This window comes from Platalea leucorodia (genome assembly GCF_965183815.1).
Source record: "Platalea leucorodia genome assembly, chromosome: 14".
Lineage (NCBI taxonomy): Eukaryota > Metazoa > Chordata > Aves > Pelecaniformes > Threskiornithidae > Platalea > Platalea leucorodia.
Genome location: NC_138836.1, coordinates 11743329 through 11763356, shown reverse-complemented (window position 1 = coordinate 11763356; position 20028 = coordinate 11743329). Strand labels below are relative to the sequence as shown.

General features: G+C 67.0%; 1 protein-coding gene across 1 annotated transcript; it reads left to right on the top strand.

Annotated features, from left to right (window-relative positions):
• Positions 1–123: 123 nt before the first annotated feature.
• Positions 124–18195, top strand: USP43 (ubiquitin specific peptidase 43; the record flags this gene model as incomplete). Its single annotated transcript, XM_082326552.1, is given in 17 exon segments — positions 124–618; positions 4274–4414; positions 8172–8272; positions 11948–12040; positions 12357–12492; positions 12567–12690; positions 13515–13677; positions 13794–13905; positions 14572–14675; positions 14928–15005; positions 15101–15230; positions 15365–15713; positions 16165–16323; positions 17285–17397; positions 17399–17408; positions 17488–18173; positions 18175–18195. Coding segments are annotated over 17 exon segments (3015 nt in total).
• Positions 18196–20028: the final 1833 nt, after the last annotated feature.

Here is a 20028-nt window from a genome sequence, read left to right as displayed (position 1 = left end):
CCCCGCACCGGCACCGGCACCGGCGGCGGGGGGCGCCCAGCGCCCGCCCGGGGCCATGCGCGCCGCGGCGGGGCCGGGGCCGGCGGGGCCGGGGGAGGGCGGCGGCGGCCGCCGCCCGGGGCCATGAGCTCGGCGGGGGGCGGCCCGGGGCGGCGGCGGGGCGGCGGGGGGAGCCCGGCGGGGCGGCGGGCGGGCGGCGGGCGGCGGCGGCGCGCCCTGCGCTCCCTGGGCAGCCTGGCCGGGCGGCTGCTCCGCACCTGGGCCCGCCTGGCCGGGGGCCGCGGGCGGCGCCGCGCCCCGCCGGAGGACGACGAGGGCGGGTTCCGGGGGGGCGGCGGCCCCGGCGGGGAGCGGCGGCGGCCCGGGGCGGCGGCGGCGGGGCCGGGGAGAGCGGAGGGGCGGCCGCCGGGCGCGCAGGGGCTGCGGAACCACGGGAACACCTGCTTCATGAACGCCGTGGTGCAGTGCCTGAGCAACACGGCGCCGCTGGCCGAGTTCCTGGCGCTGGGCCGCTACCGCGCCCGCGGGGCCCGAGCCGAGGTCACCCACCGGCTGGCGGCCCTGGTCCGCGCCCTCTGGACCCGCGACTACACCCCGCAGCTCTCCGCAGAGTTCAAGGTACCGGCCCCGCCGCGCCGCGCCCGGAGCGCCCCGGCGCCCCCCGCCCGGCCCCCCGGCATCCAGCTGGGAGCTGCCCGGCAGAAGGGACCTGGGGGTGCTGGTCGACAGCCGGCTGAATGCAAGCCGGCAGTGTGCCCAGGTGGCCAAGAGGGCCAATGGCACCCTGGCTTGTGTCAGGAGCAGTGTGGCCAGCAGGAGCAGGGAGGTGATGGTGCCCCTGCGCTGGGCACTGGTGAGGCCGCCCCTCGGGTGCTGTGCTCAGCGCTGGGCCCCACACCCCAAGGCGGCCATGGAGGGGCTGGAGCGTGGCCAGAGCAGGGCAGCGAGGCTGGGGCAGGGGCTGGAGCACAAGGCTGGGGAGGAGCGGCTGGGGGAGCTGGGGGGGCTCAGCCTGGAGAAGAGGAGGCTGAGGGGAGCCCTCAGCGCTCTCTGCAACGGCCTGAAAGGAGGCTGGAGCCGGGGGGGTCGGTCTCTGCTCCCCAGGAACAAGCGATGGGACGAGAGGGAACGGCCTCAAGCTGCGCCAGGGCAGGGTTGGGTTGGGTATTGGGAAAAATTTCTTCCCCCAAAGGGCTGGCAGGGGCTGAGTCCCCATCCCTGGGGGGATTTAAAAGGAGGGCAGACGTGGTGCTTGGGGACATGGTTTAGTGGTGGACTGGGCAGTGCTGGGTTAATGGTTGGACTTGATGATCTTAAGGGTCTTTTCCAACCTTAACGATTCTGTGATTCTCTCCCTCCACTCCCAGCACCCACCGGCACCCCCTGGTCACATCACCCGCTCCCCTGCCTCACACACCCCGCTGTCCCCCAGCCCCGCTGTCCCCCAGCCCCGCTGTCCCCCAGCCCCGCTGTCCCCCAGCCCCGCTGCCATCACCTCGCCTGAGTTCCCAGCCCTGGTCCCCCCGTGCAGCCGTAAGGGTGGGCGCGATGCTGGCCGTGATGGTGAGGTGAGGCGGGATGGTGCCACGGGAGCCCAGCTCAGTGGCCTCGGGCTCCGTCACTGAGTGCCTGTCACATCCCTGCTGGGCATGTGCCAGCGTGCCGCAGGCCTGCGCCCGGCTTGGGGACAGGGACAGGGTGGTGGGCGCAGGGCAATGCTTTTAGCCTGGCATTGCAGCCCCCTGCGCCCAGGGACGCGTGCCCGCAGGTGACATTTTGCCAAGGACCTGCTGCTGCAAATAAACTTTGCAGAGCGCTCTGGGCACCGAGGAGCTGCTCGGCCCCCTCCTGGGTTGGGGTTTCCAGCAGCGCTGCTGGCTCCTGTGGCGGCAGCCAGGCTGGTGCTGCCGGGGTGGGGGTACCCGCTGCTCTGCCCCCCTTTCCTGGGGGGACCTGCCTGCCTGCCTGCCCTGCCTGGAGGGTGGCAGCGCCCACCCTGCAGGGACTGCCGGGGTGCAGTGGGTGCTCCTGGGGGAGCAGGGTGCTTGTTGCCTTTAATTTCCTTGTAGCAAAGTAACCAGCTCTTGCAGTGCCGGGCACAACATTTCCGTGCCCTCTGCTCCCAAACACGCACGTTCCTTAGGCACAGAGCAAAAAAAAAACCCAAAACTTCCAGCCTTCACTTTGAATTTCCTCCCTCCGGGTGGTTATCTGCATCTTCCATGAATTTCCACCTTATGTTTTGTTTTTTGTTTTTTTTCATATCTGCCTAAATAAGATTTTTAAATAAGAGCTGAGTCTGAGACTCATTTTGCTTGAAGCCCATCCGTGGTGGCCTTGCTCCCTCTGCTTGTACCGGGATGCGTGTACCGGGATGCCTGTACCGCTGGGAGCGGGGCCGGGGGCGCGCGGGCTGGCGTGGCGGGTGGCCGGAGGGGGTCTTGGCTCGGGGTGTTTCCCGGTGATGCTGGAGGTCTGATCCCTGTCCTGGCAGGTCCCGGGGTGCTGGTTAAAATCGGCACAGATGGCTGGGGTTTAACTGCATCAGCTGGTTAAAATCCACACGGATGGTCAGGATTTCTGCTTCTCGGTGCTGGTTTTGGGACTGAGCTCCCAAATTGTCCTTTCCTGTTCAGCTCTGAGCAGCCACTGCCAGCCCAGGCTCAGAGATGGGTCCTTGGGGACCCCCAGCTCTGCCTTTTGGGGTGCTCCCTGGACCCCCAGGCTCCCTATGGGGAGGGGTTTCCCAGCCCTGTGCGTCCTGCCCTTTCAGGGTTAGGGACCCATCCTGGCTCTGCAGGTGCTCAGGGCAGAGAGGTGACCCCAGCCTGGGACCGCTGGGCTGGGAGCTGGCGGTGGACCCCCCGCGGGTGCCACCCAGGTGGGTCTCAGAGGAGGGACCCCCTCTGAGCCGGCAGCGCCGCCTCGCCAGCCCCTGCCTGTCCCCGGGTCCCATCCTGGCTCACAGCCCCTTGCCTCGGCCCCACGGCATTTCCAGCCACGTTCTTCCCACCGCAGCCCCTCGCGAGGGGGAGCCCCTGTAAGGTCGTCGCGCCGCTTGCCCAACGGTGCAATTAATGCTAATTAGCCAAAATGCTGTGGCGTGGCTGGTGGGAGGCAGGCACAGAGATTAGAGCCTGATCCAGGTGTGGGCAGGGGCATGCTCGGGTTGGTGGCACGGGGGACCTGGGATTTCAGGGCAGGGCATCCAAAGGGAGCATCATGGTGGCTTCATCCCCTTCATGCCTGCTCTGGGCCCGATTCCTGTGCTGTGCACGGAGCTGCACGTTTTGGGGGGGGGGGGGGGAGGGGGAGAGAAGGTAAGGGGAGGGTGAAATGGGGGGATGCACCAGGGAGCCCCGTCAGCACCTCCTGGGGGGACGGAGGAGAGGGGGTGAGCAGAGGGCAGCCTCGGGCAGGGGGAGCTGGCAGGGCTGTGGGTGGAGGGACGGAGCCTGGCAGGGCAGGCAGCAGCACTGCCCTCGGTGCGGGGGGGCTGGTGGGACCCCCGGCATGTGGCTCCATCAGGGACATCTCTGGTCCCTGTCCCCGGTCTCACCTGCTCCGCTTCGGTCAGAGGGTGCTGAGTGCTGGGCTGCGATGGGCCGAGCATCCCCAGTTTTGGGATGCAGGAGGTTTGCTCAGGGGCTTCCCTCCTGCCTGTGCAGGCAGGGCTGCAGCTCCCCTGCCCACGGGCCACACGTTTGCTTGACTGTATGAACAGCCCTTGCCTCTTCTGGGGACTTGGGTGGCTGAGCTGGCACCGCCAGCATCGCCTGGCTGGGGAAACTGAGGCACGAGGAGGCACTGGTGATGGGGCAGCATGTGCAGGCAGGGGCAGGCAGGGCCTGGGGGAGAGCTGCTACCTGCCGAGTAATCCCAACGCTGGGAATTGCCTTCCCCTGGCTGTTACACCGAGTTGATGCCATCAGAGTGTGTGGGGTGGGTGATGCTGGTGGGTCCCCGTGGGCTGGGCTTGTATGGGTTTGTTGGGGTGTGCCCTGTCCCCTCCGCTGCAGCAAGCTGTCCCCTCCCGGCCTCACCCTGGCAGCTGAAAGCCGGGACACCTTGGTGATGGGCCACCGAGCTGCTGTCTTGGCCGCGTGAGCCACTGTCCCCACTGCTGCTGTCCCCGTGGTGTCCCTGCAGAGGCAGCGCAAGGGCAGATGCTGTTGCAGGCAGGAAGCGGGGATGGGTGCTAACGAACCGGCCCTTCATTAGTGCCGGGCAGCGTGGCCCGAGGCTCAGCACCCTCCCTGCCCGTCTCTTGCAGAACATCGTCTCCAAGCACAGCTCGCAGTTCCGGGGCAACGCGCAGCACGACGCCCTCGAGTTCCTGCTCTGGCTGCTGGACCGCATGCACGAGGACCTGGGTGCCGCCTCCCCTGCTCAGCAGGCCCGTGTCCCCGAGGAGGTGGGTGGCCCCCGCCGGGGTGGCCGTGCACCCTGGCTTGGGGTGGGGGTGTCCACGCCAGGTCTGGGACCGGGGAAGCCGAGATATCCTGGGAAGGGACGGGCTGGGGTTGTCCCCCCACCCCAGTACGGGATGGGGATGCGGGTGATGGCCGGTGTGGTGGGGGAGGATGGCGGGGTCCAGGTGCTGCGGGGCTGAGCAGGGTGGCTGGGGCGCTGGGAGAGCGTGGGGGTGTCAGCAGGAGCCTGTCCAGCTGAGCACCCCGGTTCTGCTGGGCACCCTGGTTCCTGGGGTTGCCAGGTCAGGAGGAGATCCAGCCCCGCCGTCCCTCCCCGCCTCCAGCTAAGCCCGCTGTAATTACAGCACTCGGTGGCTTTACTGCTGGCAAAACGAGTAATTAAGTCTCCTTCCATCCATCTGCGCTCATGGCATCGCCCTGGCCCTGCCTGCTGCCTGCCGGGGCGCTGCCTGTTCCAGCAGATGGGTTTGCGCAGCCGGTGTTTGCCGCGCCGGCTCGGCTCAGCAGCGTGCTGTCCCCGCGGCGGGGGTGATGCCCGTCTTGGGCACGGGGGTCCCGGGAGCAGCTTCATCCTCCCTGTCCCCAGCCTGGGGCATCGCGGCTGTGGCTGAGGGGCTGGGGACCCCGCGGCAGCCCCAGCCTTGCACGGGCACAGCCCCATCCTGCGTGGGAGAGCTCGGCTGCGGTGCCCATCTCCAAAGCTTCTGGCCGGGGCAGCCCTGTGGCTTCCAGCCCTTCTTGGCTGGGGGGCTGCAGCCATCCCTGCAGCGAGCTGAGCCATCCTCAGCCCTGCCTGCCTTTCCCCGGAGGCACTGAGATACCCCAGGCTGTTTGGGAGAGCCTGGCAGCGGGCAGCTCCCCTTGCTCGCTTGTTCAGTGCGAGGTGCCAGCACGTGCCGTGGGCTGTGGCGTGACGCCGGCGGTGCCCTCAGCTGCCCGCGCTGGAGGCGGTGGCGTGGCAATGCCCAGGGTGCCCGCCTGGCTCTGGGGACGGGACCCTTTGTACCCCCCCCAGCATCCTTGGTTTTGTTCGGCATCCCCCAGTCTTGGCCCCTTTTGGGGGCTGCCACCTGAGCGGCCCCCGCGGGCCCGTGTCCTTGGGGAGGGGGTGCCCGGCGGGGCCGTGAGCCTGAGTGAACGGCTTTGAAGTGTCTGGATGGAGGTGGGCACGCAAGCGCCCGTCCCCGTTTTGGGTAGCGTGGGCTGGAGGAGGAGGAGGCTTTGTGCAGATACCGAAGGATGGGGGTGGTTTGCTCCTGGTCAAGCCCGTGCCAAGGCTCGTGGACCGGGGGAGCTCAGCTGGTGGAAAGCAGAAGATGAGGAGGTCGGTGGTCCAGGGCACAGAGCCAGGCAGGCTGGAAGGGTGGAAATACCGTCCTGGCTGTTCGATGGATGCCCAGGAGGGCTGTGGCACCCAGGTGGGGCCCAAGGCTTGGCTGCCCGCAGGGCTGGAGGAGGAGGAGGCATGCCCTCGGGTTTTGGGGGGATTCTGGGGGCTGTGTGGGGCACAGGCGCCATCCAGGTCCCCTCTCTGCCACACCAGATGGACCCTGGCCGCAGGCAGACTGTAAGGCCACGTCAGGCTCAGCAGGACCCAGTGCCAGCAGATGGCGTGAGGAAAATCCACCTCCTGGCCAAACACCTCATTGATTTTCCGTCTTGCTCATCATGACACTAAAAACTCCATTTCTTGCCCCAAAACAGCCCAGTCCTTTTCCAAACTATCAAGGCTCCTTTCTGCGATGTCTCTTCTGCCATCGGGCTCCGTGTGCCATAGCAGGGGGTGAAGCCGGTGGCTCCTGGCCCCTGTGCGTGGGGACGGGGGCTCCCCGTGGTTCCCAGGGCAGCGGGCAGGCAGGGAGGCGTCTCCTAACCAGGCAGGTCTGGCTGTGTAACGTGGTCGTGTCCCAACATCCCTGTTCCCTACGGAGCGGAGCAGAGGACCCGGCTCCTCTCAGGGCGTCCTGGGTACGGGGCACGTCTCACCTCCCCCAGCCGGCGCTGGCATCCCCCGAATTTGTCAAAGAAGGCTGCCTCCCCGGCCGGGCATCCAGCCTTTCCTCGGGATGGAGGAAAGGATCGTGTGCCGTCCCTGGGAGCGAGCGGCAGGGACGTGGGCAGCCCACCAGCGCCATGCTCGGCGTCAGTCCCTGTCGAGAGCAGAGGCTGTGCCTCAGTTTCCCCATGCACCACGCGGGGGGATGGAGGGAGAGCTCCCCCGTGCAGGGCTCCTCGCCCACCGAGGCAGCGTGCGGCCCGTGGCAGAGCCGGTTTCTCTCGGGGAAGGGGGCCCGGTGTCGCTCCTGCTCTTGCTCAGAGATGTGCCGTGGACTTGCCCGGGGGGAATGGGTGCAGGCACCCAGCCGGGGAGCGTGGCTGGCTGCCGTGGCTCAGGGTGCCGGGAGCTGGTGCCTCAGGCCCGGAGACAGATCTGGTATCTGCGGTGTGGGGGGAGAGGTGGTTGCCCCAGCATCCGTGGCCGAGCTGGGGGACGTGGTGATGTGGGGAGGTGGCCGAGGGATGGGTCATCAGCGGAGCCAGCGCTCCCCATGGCTGCCTCCCCTGCCCCGCGGGGGATGCTGGTGGGATGGCATTGCTCCCACCGCCTGCGCCGGACACGCGGCCCCCGAAAGCTCTGGGGCAGCGAGTCGGGGTGCTGGGTGCCGTGCCTGGGCTTGGGGTGCTGTGCCAGGGTGCTGTGCCTGGGGCTCAGGCTGCCATGCTGGGGTGCCGTGCCTGGGTTCAGCGTGCCACGTGCTGTGCCAGGGTGCTGTGCCTGGGCTTGGCGTGCCGGGTGCTGTGCTGGGTGACCTGCCTGGGCTTGCTGCTGGTAAGGGCGCTGGGGGAACACGCGGCGGCGGCGCTGGCAGCCCCGTGCTGGCACACCTGCCTGGGAGGGCATCGTGCCAGCCAGGGCTTTTTTTGGCTCCCTGGTTCTGGTGATTTGCATGTGGTTACTTCACACCCGGCCGTGTCTGCCTCGGGCGGGTGCACGCACAGGAACGTGCACACCCGCTCCGGGAGCTCTTCTCACAGACACGTGGACACGCACGCAGACACACGGACACCTGCTCGCTGCAGCATCCCAGCCCGTCCACGCCCCAGCTCCCCGCAGCACGGCTGCTCCCAGCACCCATGGGTGCGTTTGCCGGCACAGTGGGTGCCGGGGTGCTGCGGGTGCTTCCCTGCCGGGGCTGCCGCCCCTGCGGGTGTGTGCCCGTGGGTGCTGGGGCTCCGTGGGGGGGATGTCACAGGGGGGCCTGGCTTTTCCCCCGCAAGCTTTCCCCTGCCAGAGGTGCCCGTGTGACAGCATGGATGAGCCGTCCCAGCCGACTCCCCCAGGATTTCCCTCCTGGAGCATTTCAGCTGGGCTCGAACGCGTTCCCAGCTCCAGTTCCTTGGCGTCCAGAAGCTCCGGACACCGGGGCTGCGTTGGGTGGCCCCTGGGGGTCTCGCTGCTGCAAACCCGTGGCCAGGTGCTGGGGTTATCCCTTGGTGCCCCACGCTGGCTGGTGGATGGGACGTACCCCAAAATTCCACGAGAAGACACGCAGGGAGCCTGGAGGGCATGAGGCCGGGGGGTGCTGGGCAGGGGTCACTTTGGTGTCACCTTCAGCTCGTTCGTGCCATGGGGACACTGAATCTGGGCTTGGTTCACTGGGACGTGTCCCCAGCCACTCAGGGGTGGGGGGGTCACCCCGGCGCCTCGCTCACCCCACTTGTCTCTTGCCCCTGCAGCCCGGCGAGGACGGGAGCGGCGGTGCCGGCAGCTCCCCACCGGCCGCCCAGCATCCCCGTGGGCAGAGCTTCGTGCAGAGCCACTTCCAGGCGCAGTACAGGTGAGCGGGGAGGGCCAGATCCTGCCCGGCCGTGGGCTTCGTCCTCCTGCGAGCCCCGGGCAGCATGGAGGGGCTTTGCTGGTGGGTGGCCGGACTCTGCGAGCCAAGGGAAAGGATGAGCTGGGGAGCGCTCAGCCCTGCAGTGAGGCTCCATCCATCCATCCATCCATCTATCCATCCATCCCACCCAGCTGGGGTGCTGGAGCTGCTTCCCCCGCGGGCGGTGCAGCCACGGCTGAGGGCGAAGCGCAGAGCGAGGGGTTTAAGGACATTTCTTAGTCCGCTTCAATGCCAGCAAATATTTTTGCAAGTGCCGTAAAAGACACGGGGAGGGTTGGAGCCTGAATCCCCATGGCAGCGAGCGGGGAGTCCTGCCCGCTCTCCACCCCTGTCTGAGCCCTGGGCTCCCAGGGATTAGCTGGGAAGCCCCGGGAGCAACGAAATGAGGACGGAGCCGTGTTTTGGTTGCACGGTGCAGTGCTGGCAGCGTTGTCCGGGCTGTGTGGGTGCAGTGGGGTGGGGGTGACGGGCCGGGCAGCTCTTCCCAGAGGAGGCAAATTGGTTTTAGTGTGGACTGATCCGGAGCAGGGTCTGAACTGCGTCCCGGGGGGTGGTTTGGTGCAGGTGGATGCCTGGGAGTGAGGGTGCAGGGGGTGACATCAGCCACGTTCAGTGTCACCTCTTGGCGTGGACACGGACATGGGCAGACCCCAGCCCTGCCCCTGCTTCCACCCACCGCGCCCCTTCCCTGGGCGTTTCGTACCCCCTGCCTTTGGGGGCCCCGCTGCCCGCCTTGCCTTGGCCCTAACGAACCCTTAAGTGGTTCCCTTCCTCATCACCGCCCCAGGGTGGGGAGGGCCACCAGGAGATGGCTTTTGCTGGGACAGCGGCTTTTGGGCCACGATAGCAGTTCGCTGGCAAAAGCAAGGCGGCTGCTGAGCTGGCGGGGCTGGGAGGGCTCAGCCTGGGGCAACGGGCAGGGCTGCAGGCAGGGGTTGGGCAGGGAATGCCCTGGTTGTCCTCTGTTGGTGCTGCTGGGTTGGTGGTGGTGGCTGGTGGAGCAACCCAGTAAGGCATGGTGTCCCTCAAAGGTCCATACTGGGACCAGTGCAATTTAATTTCAGTGTTGGGCCCCACACCCCAAGGCGGCCATGGAGGGGCTGGAGCGTGGCCAGAGCAGGGCAGCGAGGCTGGGGCAGGGGCTGGAGCACAAGGCTGGGGAGGAGCGGCTGGGGGAGCTGGGGGGGCTCAGCCTGGAGAAGAGGAGGCTGAGGGGAGCCCTCATCGCTCTCTGCAACGGCCTGAAAGGAGGCTGGAGCCGGGGGGGTCGGTCTCTTCTCCCCAGGAACAAGCGATGGGACGAGAGGGAACGGCCTCAAGCTGCGCCAGGGCAGGGTTGGGTTGGGTATTGGGAAAAACTTCTTCCCCCAAAGGGCTGCCAGGGCCTGGCCCAGGCTGCCCAGGGCAGGGGCTGAGTCCCCACCCCTGGGGGGATTTAAAAGCCGGGGAGATGTGGTGCTTGGGGACATGGGTTAGTGGTGGCCTTGGCAGCGCTGGGTTAACAGTTGGACTCGATGATCTTAAGGGTCTTTTCCAACCTAAATGATTCTGTGATTCTGATATCTTTGTCAGTGACATGGTGGGATTGAGCGCAGCCTCAGCAAGTTGGCAGGTGGCACCAAGCTGAGTGGTGCCGTTGATCACCAGGGGAGGAGATGCCGTCCAGAGGGCCCTGATGGGCTGGAGGGGTTGGCCCATGCGAACCTCATGAAGTTCAGCCAGGCCAAGTGCAAGGTCCTGTGCTTGGGTTTGGGCAGTCCCCAGTACCAGTACAGACTGGGTGATAAATGGAGAACGACTTGGGGATGCTGGTGGATGAAAAACTGGACATGAGACGGCAATGTGCACTTGCAGCCCAGAAAGCCTGACAGATCCTGTTGGATCCTGCGTGGCCAGCGGGTCAAGGGAGGTGATTCTCCCCTTCTACTCTGCTCTCGTGACACCCCGCCTGGAGCACTGCGTCCAGCTCTGGGGCCACCAGGGCAAGACAGACACGGGCCTGTTGGAGCAGGTCCAGAGGAGGCCACAGAAATAGCCAGAGGGCTGGAACACCTCTGCTGTGGAGGAAGGCTGAGAGAGTTGGGGCTGTCCAACCCAAGCCATTCCGCGGTTCTGTCACAGGACTCAGGATCCGGGTTGTCCCAAGCCTGTCCCAGCGGACCAGCGTGGGGATGCCCCCGCATGTGGGTGATTGGACACCCCACATGTTCATCCAGCTGAGACTCACGGGATGCTCGGGTGGGCCAGCATCTGGCCACCCCGTCCCCATCCCATGGCATGGCAGGCATGAGGGGACGCATCTGGCACCACAAGTCCTTCCTCCTCTCTAAATCCCTCGCCCTGTATGAAAAAAAATTCTTTAATCATCCACCCCCTTCCACATGCCGGAGCCCGTCTGTGCGCAAAAGGATTTATTAATTGGTGCGGCTGCTTCCTGGGGAGCTCGGTGGCTTTTCGAGGTGACGGATAACAAGGGCTCAGGATTTTGATTTGATTTTTAATTTACTTTTCCCTTTTTTGTTGAACAAAAAGGAGGGGAAAAAAAAAGAAATAAAAGACAGAATTGAAAAGAAATAGGGCCTAAGGTGGGTGTTGGTAGTAAAGGTTCACTTAAGCCGGGCTTTGGTGGAGCATCTCCTGCGGGATGCTGTGGGAGATGGGGAAGCCTCCCCACTGGCCCCATGTCCCCTGGCAAAGTGGCCGTGTCCCCTTCACTGTCCCCAGGGCTCCCCTGGAGCTGGCGGCTGTGCCGTGGTGGGAACCAGCCCTGCACCGGCAGGCTGGGAGTGCTGGGAGCACAGCCCTGGTGGGTGCAGCATCTCTCCCTGTGGTGCTGATGAGGATACCAGCCCGGCGGGTGCAGGATCCGGCCCTGCGGTGCTGGTGGGCAGCTGGTTCCCAGCAGGTGGACGGGGAGTGTGGCAGGACCGCGGTGTCCCCCGGGGCAGTTTGCAGGTGGGATGGTCACCAGCCGGTGCCACCACCGCCCCTGCCTCTGGCTGTGGGTGCCAGCGCGGGCAAGGGGCCAGCGCTGCCTCCCTGGGGAATGCACTGGGGTTTGTCACGGGGCTGCAGGCAGCTGCCCGTTTGCTGCCCACCACCGTCTCCTCCCTGCAGCCCAGCCACAGCCCTGTTTTTCAGGAGGGGTCCTGTCTCCTCCCAGCACCCCAAGGTGTTGTTCCCACTTAATGCCCAACTCGGTGGGCTGGGGTCACCCCAAAGCCTCCAGGAGCCAGAAGCCACCCTGGGCTCTGCGAGCCCTTGGGAGGGGAAACAGGATTTGGGGGGATTTCGGGGCAACAGCCACACATGGCAGTGGGAAACCCTCCAGCCCCAGCCCTGGGAGTTCACTCTGGCTTCTGTAGCACAAGTTACTGCAGGCACCCTCATTAGGTTTCAGAGTGAACAGACCGTTCAGCTGGGCAGGTGGGTCCGGGCTGCAGTGCCTCGCCCTGCAGGAGGTTGTGCAAACCCTGCGTGATGCTGGGACCTTCCGAGCCCTGTGGGATGTGGTACCCGGGGTGCGGCACCAGTGGCAGGGCGCTGCAGCCCCAGGGTGGGGACTCCGGGGGTGCCATCCCCACGCCGGTGACGCGCCCCGGCTGTGTTTCGCAGGTCCTCCCTGACGTGCCCTCACTGCCTGAAGCAGAGCAACACCTTCGACCCCTTCCTGTGCATCTCCCTGCCCATCCCACTCCGCCAGACCAGGTGAGTCTGGCCCCGCGCCTCCCCAGCCGCTCGCCAGTGCGGTGAGAGGCATGGCTGCTGCTCGGTTGGGTTTTGGCTCCAGTGAGAGTAATTTGCATATTTTGGGGTAAATGATTAATTTGGGAGGTTGTGGCAGCACTGGGACAAGTGACGGTCACTGCTGCAGGAGCTGTGTCCAATGGGTGTTTGCTACCCAGGAGTCGGAGCTGCCACGTTGGGATGTGGATCCCTCCGGCGTGGTCACGAGCGGTGTTGGGTCTCAGCACGGCATGCGGTGGCTTTCCCTGCTGAGGTGTGTGTGTCTCCGTGTCCCCAGGGCTCTCAATGTCACCCTGGTGCTGCAGTGCGAGCGCTGGCGGTTCGTGCGGGTGGGGCTGGCCGTGCCCCTGCGCGGCACCGTGGCCGAGCTGCGGGAGATGGTGGCGCGGGAGGGACACATCCCCCCGGAGCAGGTAACGGGGCGGGGGTAGGGGGCGGGGGACACCCCCGATTAGGGACACTGAGGGTGCCGGGTGCCATCTCGCAGGTGATCCTGGCCGAGGTGTCCCCGCGGGGCTTCCTGCGCTCCCTGGGCGACGCGGAGGAGCTGGGTGCTGCCGGGGAGGGGGCTCCCCTCTACGCCTTCCAGCCCCCCCCCGCCCGCCGCACAGGTACCACCCCCTCCCGTCCCGATTGGCTGGCAGCTGGCCACCTGCGCAGCCCTGATTGGTTGGGAGCGGCTTGTGAGGTGCTGGGGTTGGTGGGATGGGAGCTGTGCTGGGGGAGGCGGGAGCATCCCCGGGATTGGTGGGAGGCGGTGGTTCCCCCTCACTGTAATTGGTGGCTGGGAGGTGCGCTGTGATTGGTGGGGAAGTGGTGTCCTGTCTGCTGTGATTGGGTGGAGGGAGCTGCTCTCCACTGGGATCGGAGGGAGGTGGTCTCTACTGGGATTGGTGGGAGACTGATATCCTTTGCTGTGGTTGGTGGGAGGCAGGTGTGCTCCACTGTGATTGGTGCGAGCCTTGTTTCCACACCCCACCCCCCCCCCATGATTGGTGGGAGGCAGGTGTACTCTGCAATGATTGGTTGGAGGCAGGTGTGCTTTCTCCTGATTGGTGGGAGCCTTGTTTTCCCTTCCCCCTAGCCCCATGATTGGTTGGAAGCAGGTGTGCTCTGCAGTGATTGGTTGGAGGAAGATGTGCTCTGCTGTGATTGGTGGTGGTCTTGTTTTCCCGCTCCCCTCCTGCCCCTGATTGGTGGGAGGCAGGCATGCTCTGCTGTGATTGGCAAAGGCTATGTCCCTGGGCCGTGATTGGTGGGAAGGCTGGGGGTGCAGGCGGCAGCGCTGCAGGCAGGGGAGCACAGGCAGCCCCAGCAGCAGGCAGGGGACCCGGCAGGGGACCCCCGCACACTAATTAACGCTTGTGCTAAACGAGAGCCCCCTAATTACCCCGTGCGGCGCTGGGCGCTGACCCCTGCCCTGCCCCGCCCGCAGGGTGCCCCCGCAGCCTGCCCGCCTCCCCCGGGGCGGCCCGGCCGGAGGGGCAGCGCCTGCTGCCCGCTGCTGCCCGCTCCTCCGACTGCCTGCACCGCGGGGCGGGCGGCCGCATCCTGCTCCTGCTCTGCAACACGGCGGGCGCCGGCCCCCAGCTCGCCAGGTACCTGCCCGCCCTGCCTGCCCTTTGCCTGCGTGCCGCCCTCCCTTCCTTGCCCCCCAAGGGTGAGGGGGCGCGGGGGTGTCCCCCCCTCAGCTGGTGTCCCCCGCTGTCCCCAGGTTCGGGCCGCCGCTGGTGCTGCGGGAGGAGCGGGGCATCTCCTGGGAGCAGCTCCAGCAGAGCATCCTGGCCCAGCTGCGGGCCCTGCTGCGGGGAGAGGTGCGGGCGCAGGTGAGCCGGAGGGGGGGACACCGCTGTCCCCTCCCGGGGACACGCTTGGACGCAGCTGCTGGCAGCTGCTGGCACTGCGGCCGTGGTGGGGAAGGAGCCAAGGGTGGCTGTGGTGGAGCTGGGGGTGGCTGTGGTGTCTCCATGGGTGGCCATGGTGGCCCTGTGGGTGGCCATGGTGTCTCCATGGGTGGTCAGGTTGTCCTGTGGGTGGCCGTGGTGTCTCCATGGGTGGCCGTGGTGGCCATGTGGGTGACCATGGTGTCTCCGTGGGTGGCCGTGGTGGCCCTGTAGGTGGTTGCATTGTCACTACAGTTGGCCAATGGTGTCACCGTGGGTGGCCACAGTGCCACCCAGCTCCCACGGCAGAGCTGCCCCGGCCCAACCACCCTTCCCAGCGCCCAGGTGTCACCGCCCCACGGGCACTGGTGTCCCCGTGCTGCCCCTTTGCCCCCCAGCCACACCACAGCCAGTGGGACAGCTCGTCCCCCAGCCCTGCCTCCCCATCCCCACGGGTGTCCCCTGCCAGCCCGGCCACGGGGACCAAAGAAATCTGATTTTGGGGGCTTTTTTTGTCCCATGTCACAAAGCACGGCTCCTCCTGTGTGATGGCAGAGGTGGGGGGGCTCTGCCCCCCAACCAGCCCCACAGCCCCCTCTCCCCTTGCAGGGCGCGGGAGCCCTCTTCCGCATCCGCCTGGCTGGGGGCTCGGCCCCCTGCGCCTACCTGTCCCCGCAGGACCCCCGCCCTCTCTGCCACCCCGCCATCGACAGGTAAGGGTGCCCGCAGGGATGGGATTGTCCCCAGACTGTCCCCTCATTCCCCGGAGGTGGCCAGTGGTGTCCCTGTGGGTGGCCATGGTGTCCCTGTGGGTGGTTATGCTGGGTCCCCAGCCCCATGTCCCCACCATGGGTGCCGCTCGGGGAGGCGGTGGCCATCCCTGCCTGCCACCGTGGGCTGGCAAGGAGGTGGCCCCACAGGGACAGGGGGTTTTGGGGGACTTCTCACCTCGTCCTCGCCCCCAGAGCGCTGCAGCTGAGCGGGGCGGGTGGCCCTCCCCACGTGAAGCTGACGGTGGAGTGGGACGTGAGCACTAAAGAGCGGTGAGTCCCCTGCACCCAGGGTGGGGGGACACCCCAGCACCCAGGTCACCCTCCCTGACCACCCCGGTGTCCTGTGTCCCCCCCGTCCCGTGCAGCCTTTTCGGCAACATCCAGGAGGAGGTGGTGCAGGACGCGGAGAGCGTGCAGCTGCAGCAGCAAGCGCACCGGCAGCAGCACAGCTGCACGCTGGACGAGTGCTTCCAGCTCTACACCAAGGAGGAGCAGGTACGGGGCACCCTGCCCGCACCCTGCCCGCACCCGGCAGAGCCGCCACTGAGGGCAAGCCCTGCCAGTTGGCGGTGCTGGGGGTGGCTTTGGAGGTGGCGGGGGGGAGGTGGCATGGCATGTGGTGTCCCCAGCTGGCCCCGGATGACGCCTGGCGCTGCCCGCACTGCAAGGTGCCCCAGCAGGGCACGGTGAAGCTGAGCCTCTGGACGCTGCCCGACATCCTCATCATCCACCTCAAGCGCTTTCGCCAGGTGGCTGAGCACCGGCACAAACTCACCACGCTGGTGAGGTTCCCCCTGCGGGGTCTGGACATGGCTCCCCACGTGGCGCAGCGGGGCCAGGCCGGCGGGCAGCTGTTGGGGCGCTGGGCGCCCTGGCAGCCCCCCCGCTGCCTGCCCCCGAGCTGCCCCCGCGACTACCTCTACGACCTGTACGCCGTCTGCAACCACCACGGCAGCATGCAGGGCGGCCATTACACCGGTGAGCGTGGCGGGGTGCGCGGGGGGGCTCGGGGCGTGGGAGCGGGGTGGGGGGCACGGCAGGGGATGCGCTGGGGGGCACGGCGTGGGGTTCGGGGGCACCGCAAGGGCTGTGGTGTGGGGCACGGCAGCAGGGTGGGGGGCGCTTCGGGGGACATGGCGTGGGGTTTGGGGGTGCTGTGGGGTACTGTGGGTTTGGGGGGACCTCGGGGATCTGCTGTGGGGGCACGGCACGGAGTTGGGGGCACCTCAGGGGTGTCTGCTATGGGGTGCAGGGGACACACAGGATGGCGTTGCAGGCATGGCACTGGGACCTGCCCCCAGCAGCGTCCTGCACCCCCAGGCCGTCCCTGCACCGTGGGGCTCACGCTCCCCCCTGCACCCTGGGGCTGGGGAGGGCCAGGGCAGAGCCCCCCTCACCCGCTGTGCCCCCCCTCACCCCCTGCCCCCAGCCTACTGCTGCAACGCCCTGGACGGGCGGTGGTACAGCTACGACGACAGCCGGGTGGAGGGGGTGCAGGAGGCGGAGGTGAGCACCCGCAGCGCCTACATCCTCTTCTACCAGCGCCGCAACGCCGCGCCTGCCTGGTCGGCCGGCAGCACCATCAGGGGTGAGCACCCCCACCTCCCTGCCCGCCTGCGCCCCGACAGCACCCGGGTGCTCCGAGGCCACCGCCACGGGCACGCGTGGCACGGCCGAGGGCACACACGGGCACACAGCGTGGTGCATGCACATGCAGCAAAGCCAAATGCGCGTGTGTCCAGCACATGTGCACACACACAGAGCACTAATGCACATGCACACGGTATGGTGTGCACACACCGCACAGCTGCATACACATGCATGCACGTGGACACGCGTGCACACCTGGGCACGGACAGTATGGCAGGCACATACGCATACAGCATAGCGAAGGGTGCACACATGCGTGTGCATGCCTCTGCACACTGGCACGGTGTCGTGCACACACAGCACAGCCAAATGCACACGCTTGCAGATGCGTGCGTGAGCAGTGTGGTAGGTGCCTGTGCACAGTCGCAAGGCACAGCTGAGTGCACATGCTTGCACACAGTATGGTACGTGCAGACGCAGCAGAGCCAAATGCGTGTGCCTTCAGCACGCGCACACACAACACAGCTAAGTGGACTTGCATGCACATGGACACGCATGGACAGTGCAGCAGCAGGCACATGCACACAGCCTAGCCAAGTGTGCACCTGTGCATGTGCAGGCCATGCACACCGGCATGCAGTGCTGTGCACACACAGCACAGCCACATGCACACGTGCATGAACAAGGATACATGCACACAGTCACACAACTCAGCTGGGTGCACACATATGCACACACGTGTGCCTGCAGGTGCACAGCATCGCAGGTGCATGCACACTCGTGTGCTGGAACTGCAGCCACATGGCCCGCAGCACTGCGCGCTTGCCACGCACTTGTGCCCGCACACGTATGTGATGCACACGCAGCTGGTCGCAGCCCCGTGCTCCCCCGTTGCTGAGCGCCCCGGGGTGCGGGCACAGGGCGCCCCGCAGCCCGGCCCAGCCTCCTGCTCCCCGCAGGCTCTGTGGCCGCCTCGCTCCCGGATCACTGGCTGGCCCGCCTGGGCGGCAGCACCCAAGACGCCTCGGCCACCCGGCCCTCCCCGCCCGGCACCCCCGATGCCACCGCCGCCCCCGGAGAAAGGTGATGCTGAGCGTCCCCGCCCCAGCACCCCAGGGTGGCTCCCGCTTCCTCCCAACTGATGATTTTTTTCTAATTACAGGTGGCTTCGAGGCCAGGCCCTTGGTGCGGGGTGTCCAGGGCCGCAGCCTCAGCGTCAAGCTCTCGCCAGCCAGTGGCGCCCCCAGGGCCATGCCCCCACGCTGGTCCTTCACCAGCAAGGAGCGGGGCCGGCCGGGGGTCCCGGGGGAGCTGGTGGCCTACCTGGAGTCGGGGCGCCGGCCCCGCTGCACCCGCCGCTCCCTCCTCCCGCTCGCCACGGCTGGGGAGAGCGTCCCTGGCACCCCCCCGGCCCCCAGCCCCGCGCCAGCCGGCCCCTCGAAACAGCCCAGCAAGGGGCAGGAGGAGCCGGGTCCCCCCCGAGCCCCCCGCCGGCCCCTCCGTGTGCCCACGCTGCGGCGAGCCGCCAGCGCTGGCGCCGAGGGGGCCTTGCGCCTGCCCCCCAAAAGCCAGAGCAGCCCGGAGCAGAGCGGGGGGCTCCATCGCTGCGGGCTGCCGCGGCCGGCGGGGGACGCGCGTGTCCCCCTGGCACAGCTGTCCCCCGGCCCACTGGCCCTGGCGCGCTCGCAGAGCTCAGCCAGCTTGCCCCCGCGCCCCGAGGGGGGCCTGCGGCGCTCGGCCCTCGTTGGGGAGGGGCGCAGGGGGGACCCCCCCCTGCCCGGCCAGGGTCCCCCCGGGGCCACGCTGCAGCGGGGACGGCAGCCCATGGGCTCCCTGTGTCGCCCGGCGTGTGCCCGAGTCCAGCTTCTGAGCCACGGCCAGTGGCCATGGCTGGTGGGCATCCCCCACCCGGAGCAGCCCCAACCAGGGGCCATCTTGAACTGGGGGCTCCCAGACTGGGGGTGTCTCAACCCAAGGGCTCCTGAACCAGGGAATCCCAAACAAGGGCATCCCAAAGCAGGGTCACCCCGAACCAGCAACATCCCAAACCTGGGGGGCTTCCCCAAACGGGGACATCCCGACCTGGGGGCTCCCAAACCAAGGCACCCCCAAACTGGAGGCATTCAGGTATCCCGAAGCTGGGTCATCCCAAACCAGAGGCTCCCAAACTGGGGGCTTCCCAAGGGGCATCCCAAACTGGAGGCTCTTAAAGCAGGGCATCCCAAACAAGGGGCTCCCAAACTGGGGGCATCCCAAACTGGGGCCTTCGCCCGCTCGCCTCCCCCGTGCCCCTTCCCGGGAGCGGGCAGGGGGGCGCGGGCTCCCCGGCTCCGCCAGCTCTGAGACGCGAGAGTATTTATTGTACCAGGAGAGTTTTATTCAGAGACGCTTTTTGTTTTCTAAAAGGCGACTATTTCGGGGGGCAGGCGGGTCCCCCGCACCAAGGTCTATGCAATACGCTCCTGCCAGCTTTTGTACGTGGGCGCTGCGGCCCCACCGCCGGCGGTTTCTATTAAAGACACGTGAAAGGAGCCTGGCACGGTGCCTGGGGGCAGCGTCCATCCCGGGGGGCCTATCCGGGGGGTGGGAATGGCTTCGTGTCCCATCAGTGGTGGCCACGGTGCTGTGGTGCGTGCTGTGCCCTGGGGTGGTGGCAGAGCGGGGTTTGGAGGGGTCAGCGCGGGCCCGATCCTGCCCCCGGTGTGGTGGCCGTCTGCCTGGTGGGAGGTCCTGGGGGTGGTGGGAGGTCCTGGGGGTGGTGGCAGCACCGAGAGCACTGGAGTCGTGGTACTGTGCGGCTGTGCCCACCAAGGAAGGGGATGTCTGGAGAAACTTGGTGCGGCCACAGCAGGAGGCAGGGATGGAGGTGGGATGGAGGTGGAGGCAGAAGTGGAGGAGAGGAAGAGGGTGCTGGAGGTAGACATGGAGGTGGGATCAGGGTGGAGGAGACGGAGATGGGTGTGGAGGAGGTGGGATTGGGGTGGGGGTGGAGGAGATGAAGGTGGAAGTGGAGGAGGTAGGGGTGGATGAGGTAGGATGGAGGTGGAGGTGATGGAGGAGACAGAGAGAGATGGAGGTAGAACTGGAGGAGATGGAGGTGAAGATGGATAGAGATGGAGGAAGTAGGACTGGGTTGAGGTGGAGGAGGAGATGAAGGTGAAGGAGACCGTCCCTTGCTGGATGGCTGCTCCAGGCTAAGGCCCTTGCTGTGTCACCGCTGGTGCCATGGCTGTGACCCAGCAGGGGACAAACGTGGGTTTGTCACCCAGGCAAGCAGCGTCCCTGCACACAGCGGGTTCCCCAGGGCACTGACCAGGGGATGCCACCAGTCACAGGGTGTGATCGGCCATGGGATGTCCCTGACGATGGGATGTCACCGGCCATGCAGCGCCATGGCATGCCAGCGGCCATGGGGTGCCGTGGATGGGGGCAGCTGGGAGGGACGGCCGTGCTGCCCGGGCCTTCGCCCCCGTTGCTGTTGGAGTTGGAGGGTGGGAGGTGCTCCGAGAGACGCTGTTGGGTGGGGGGTTTTGATGCCACCCTTATGACCAACCCGAACAGCCGCGACCTTTCGGCTCCCTGCAACGTCCAGAGTACCCAAGTGTCCCTGGCGCCGTCCTGGAGCAGCTCCCAGAGGTGTCAGAGGTGGCCCTGGGGCTCCTGGTGGCGTGTCACGCGCTGCAGAGCCCCAGCAGCCCCCGTA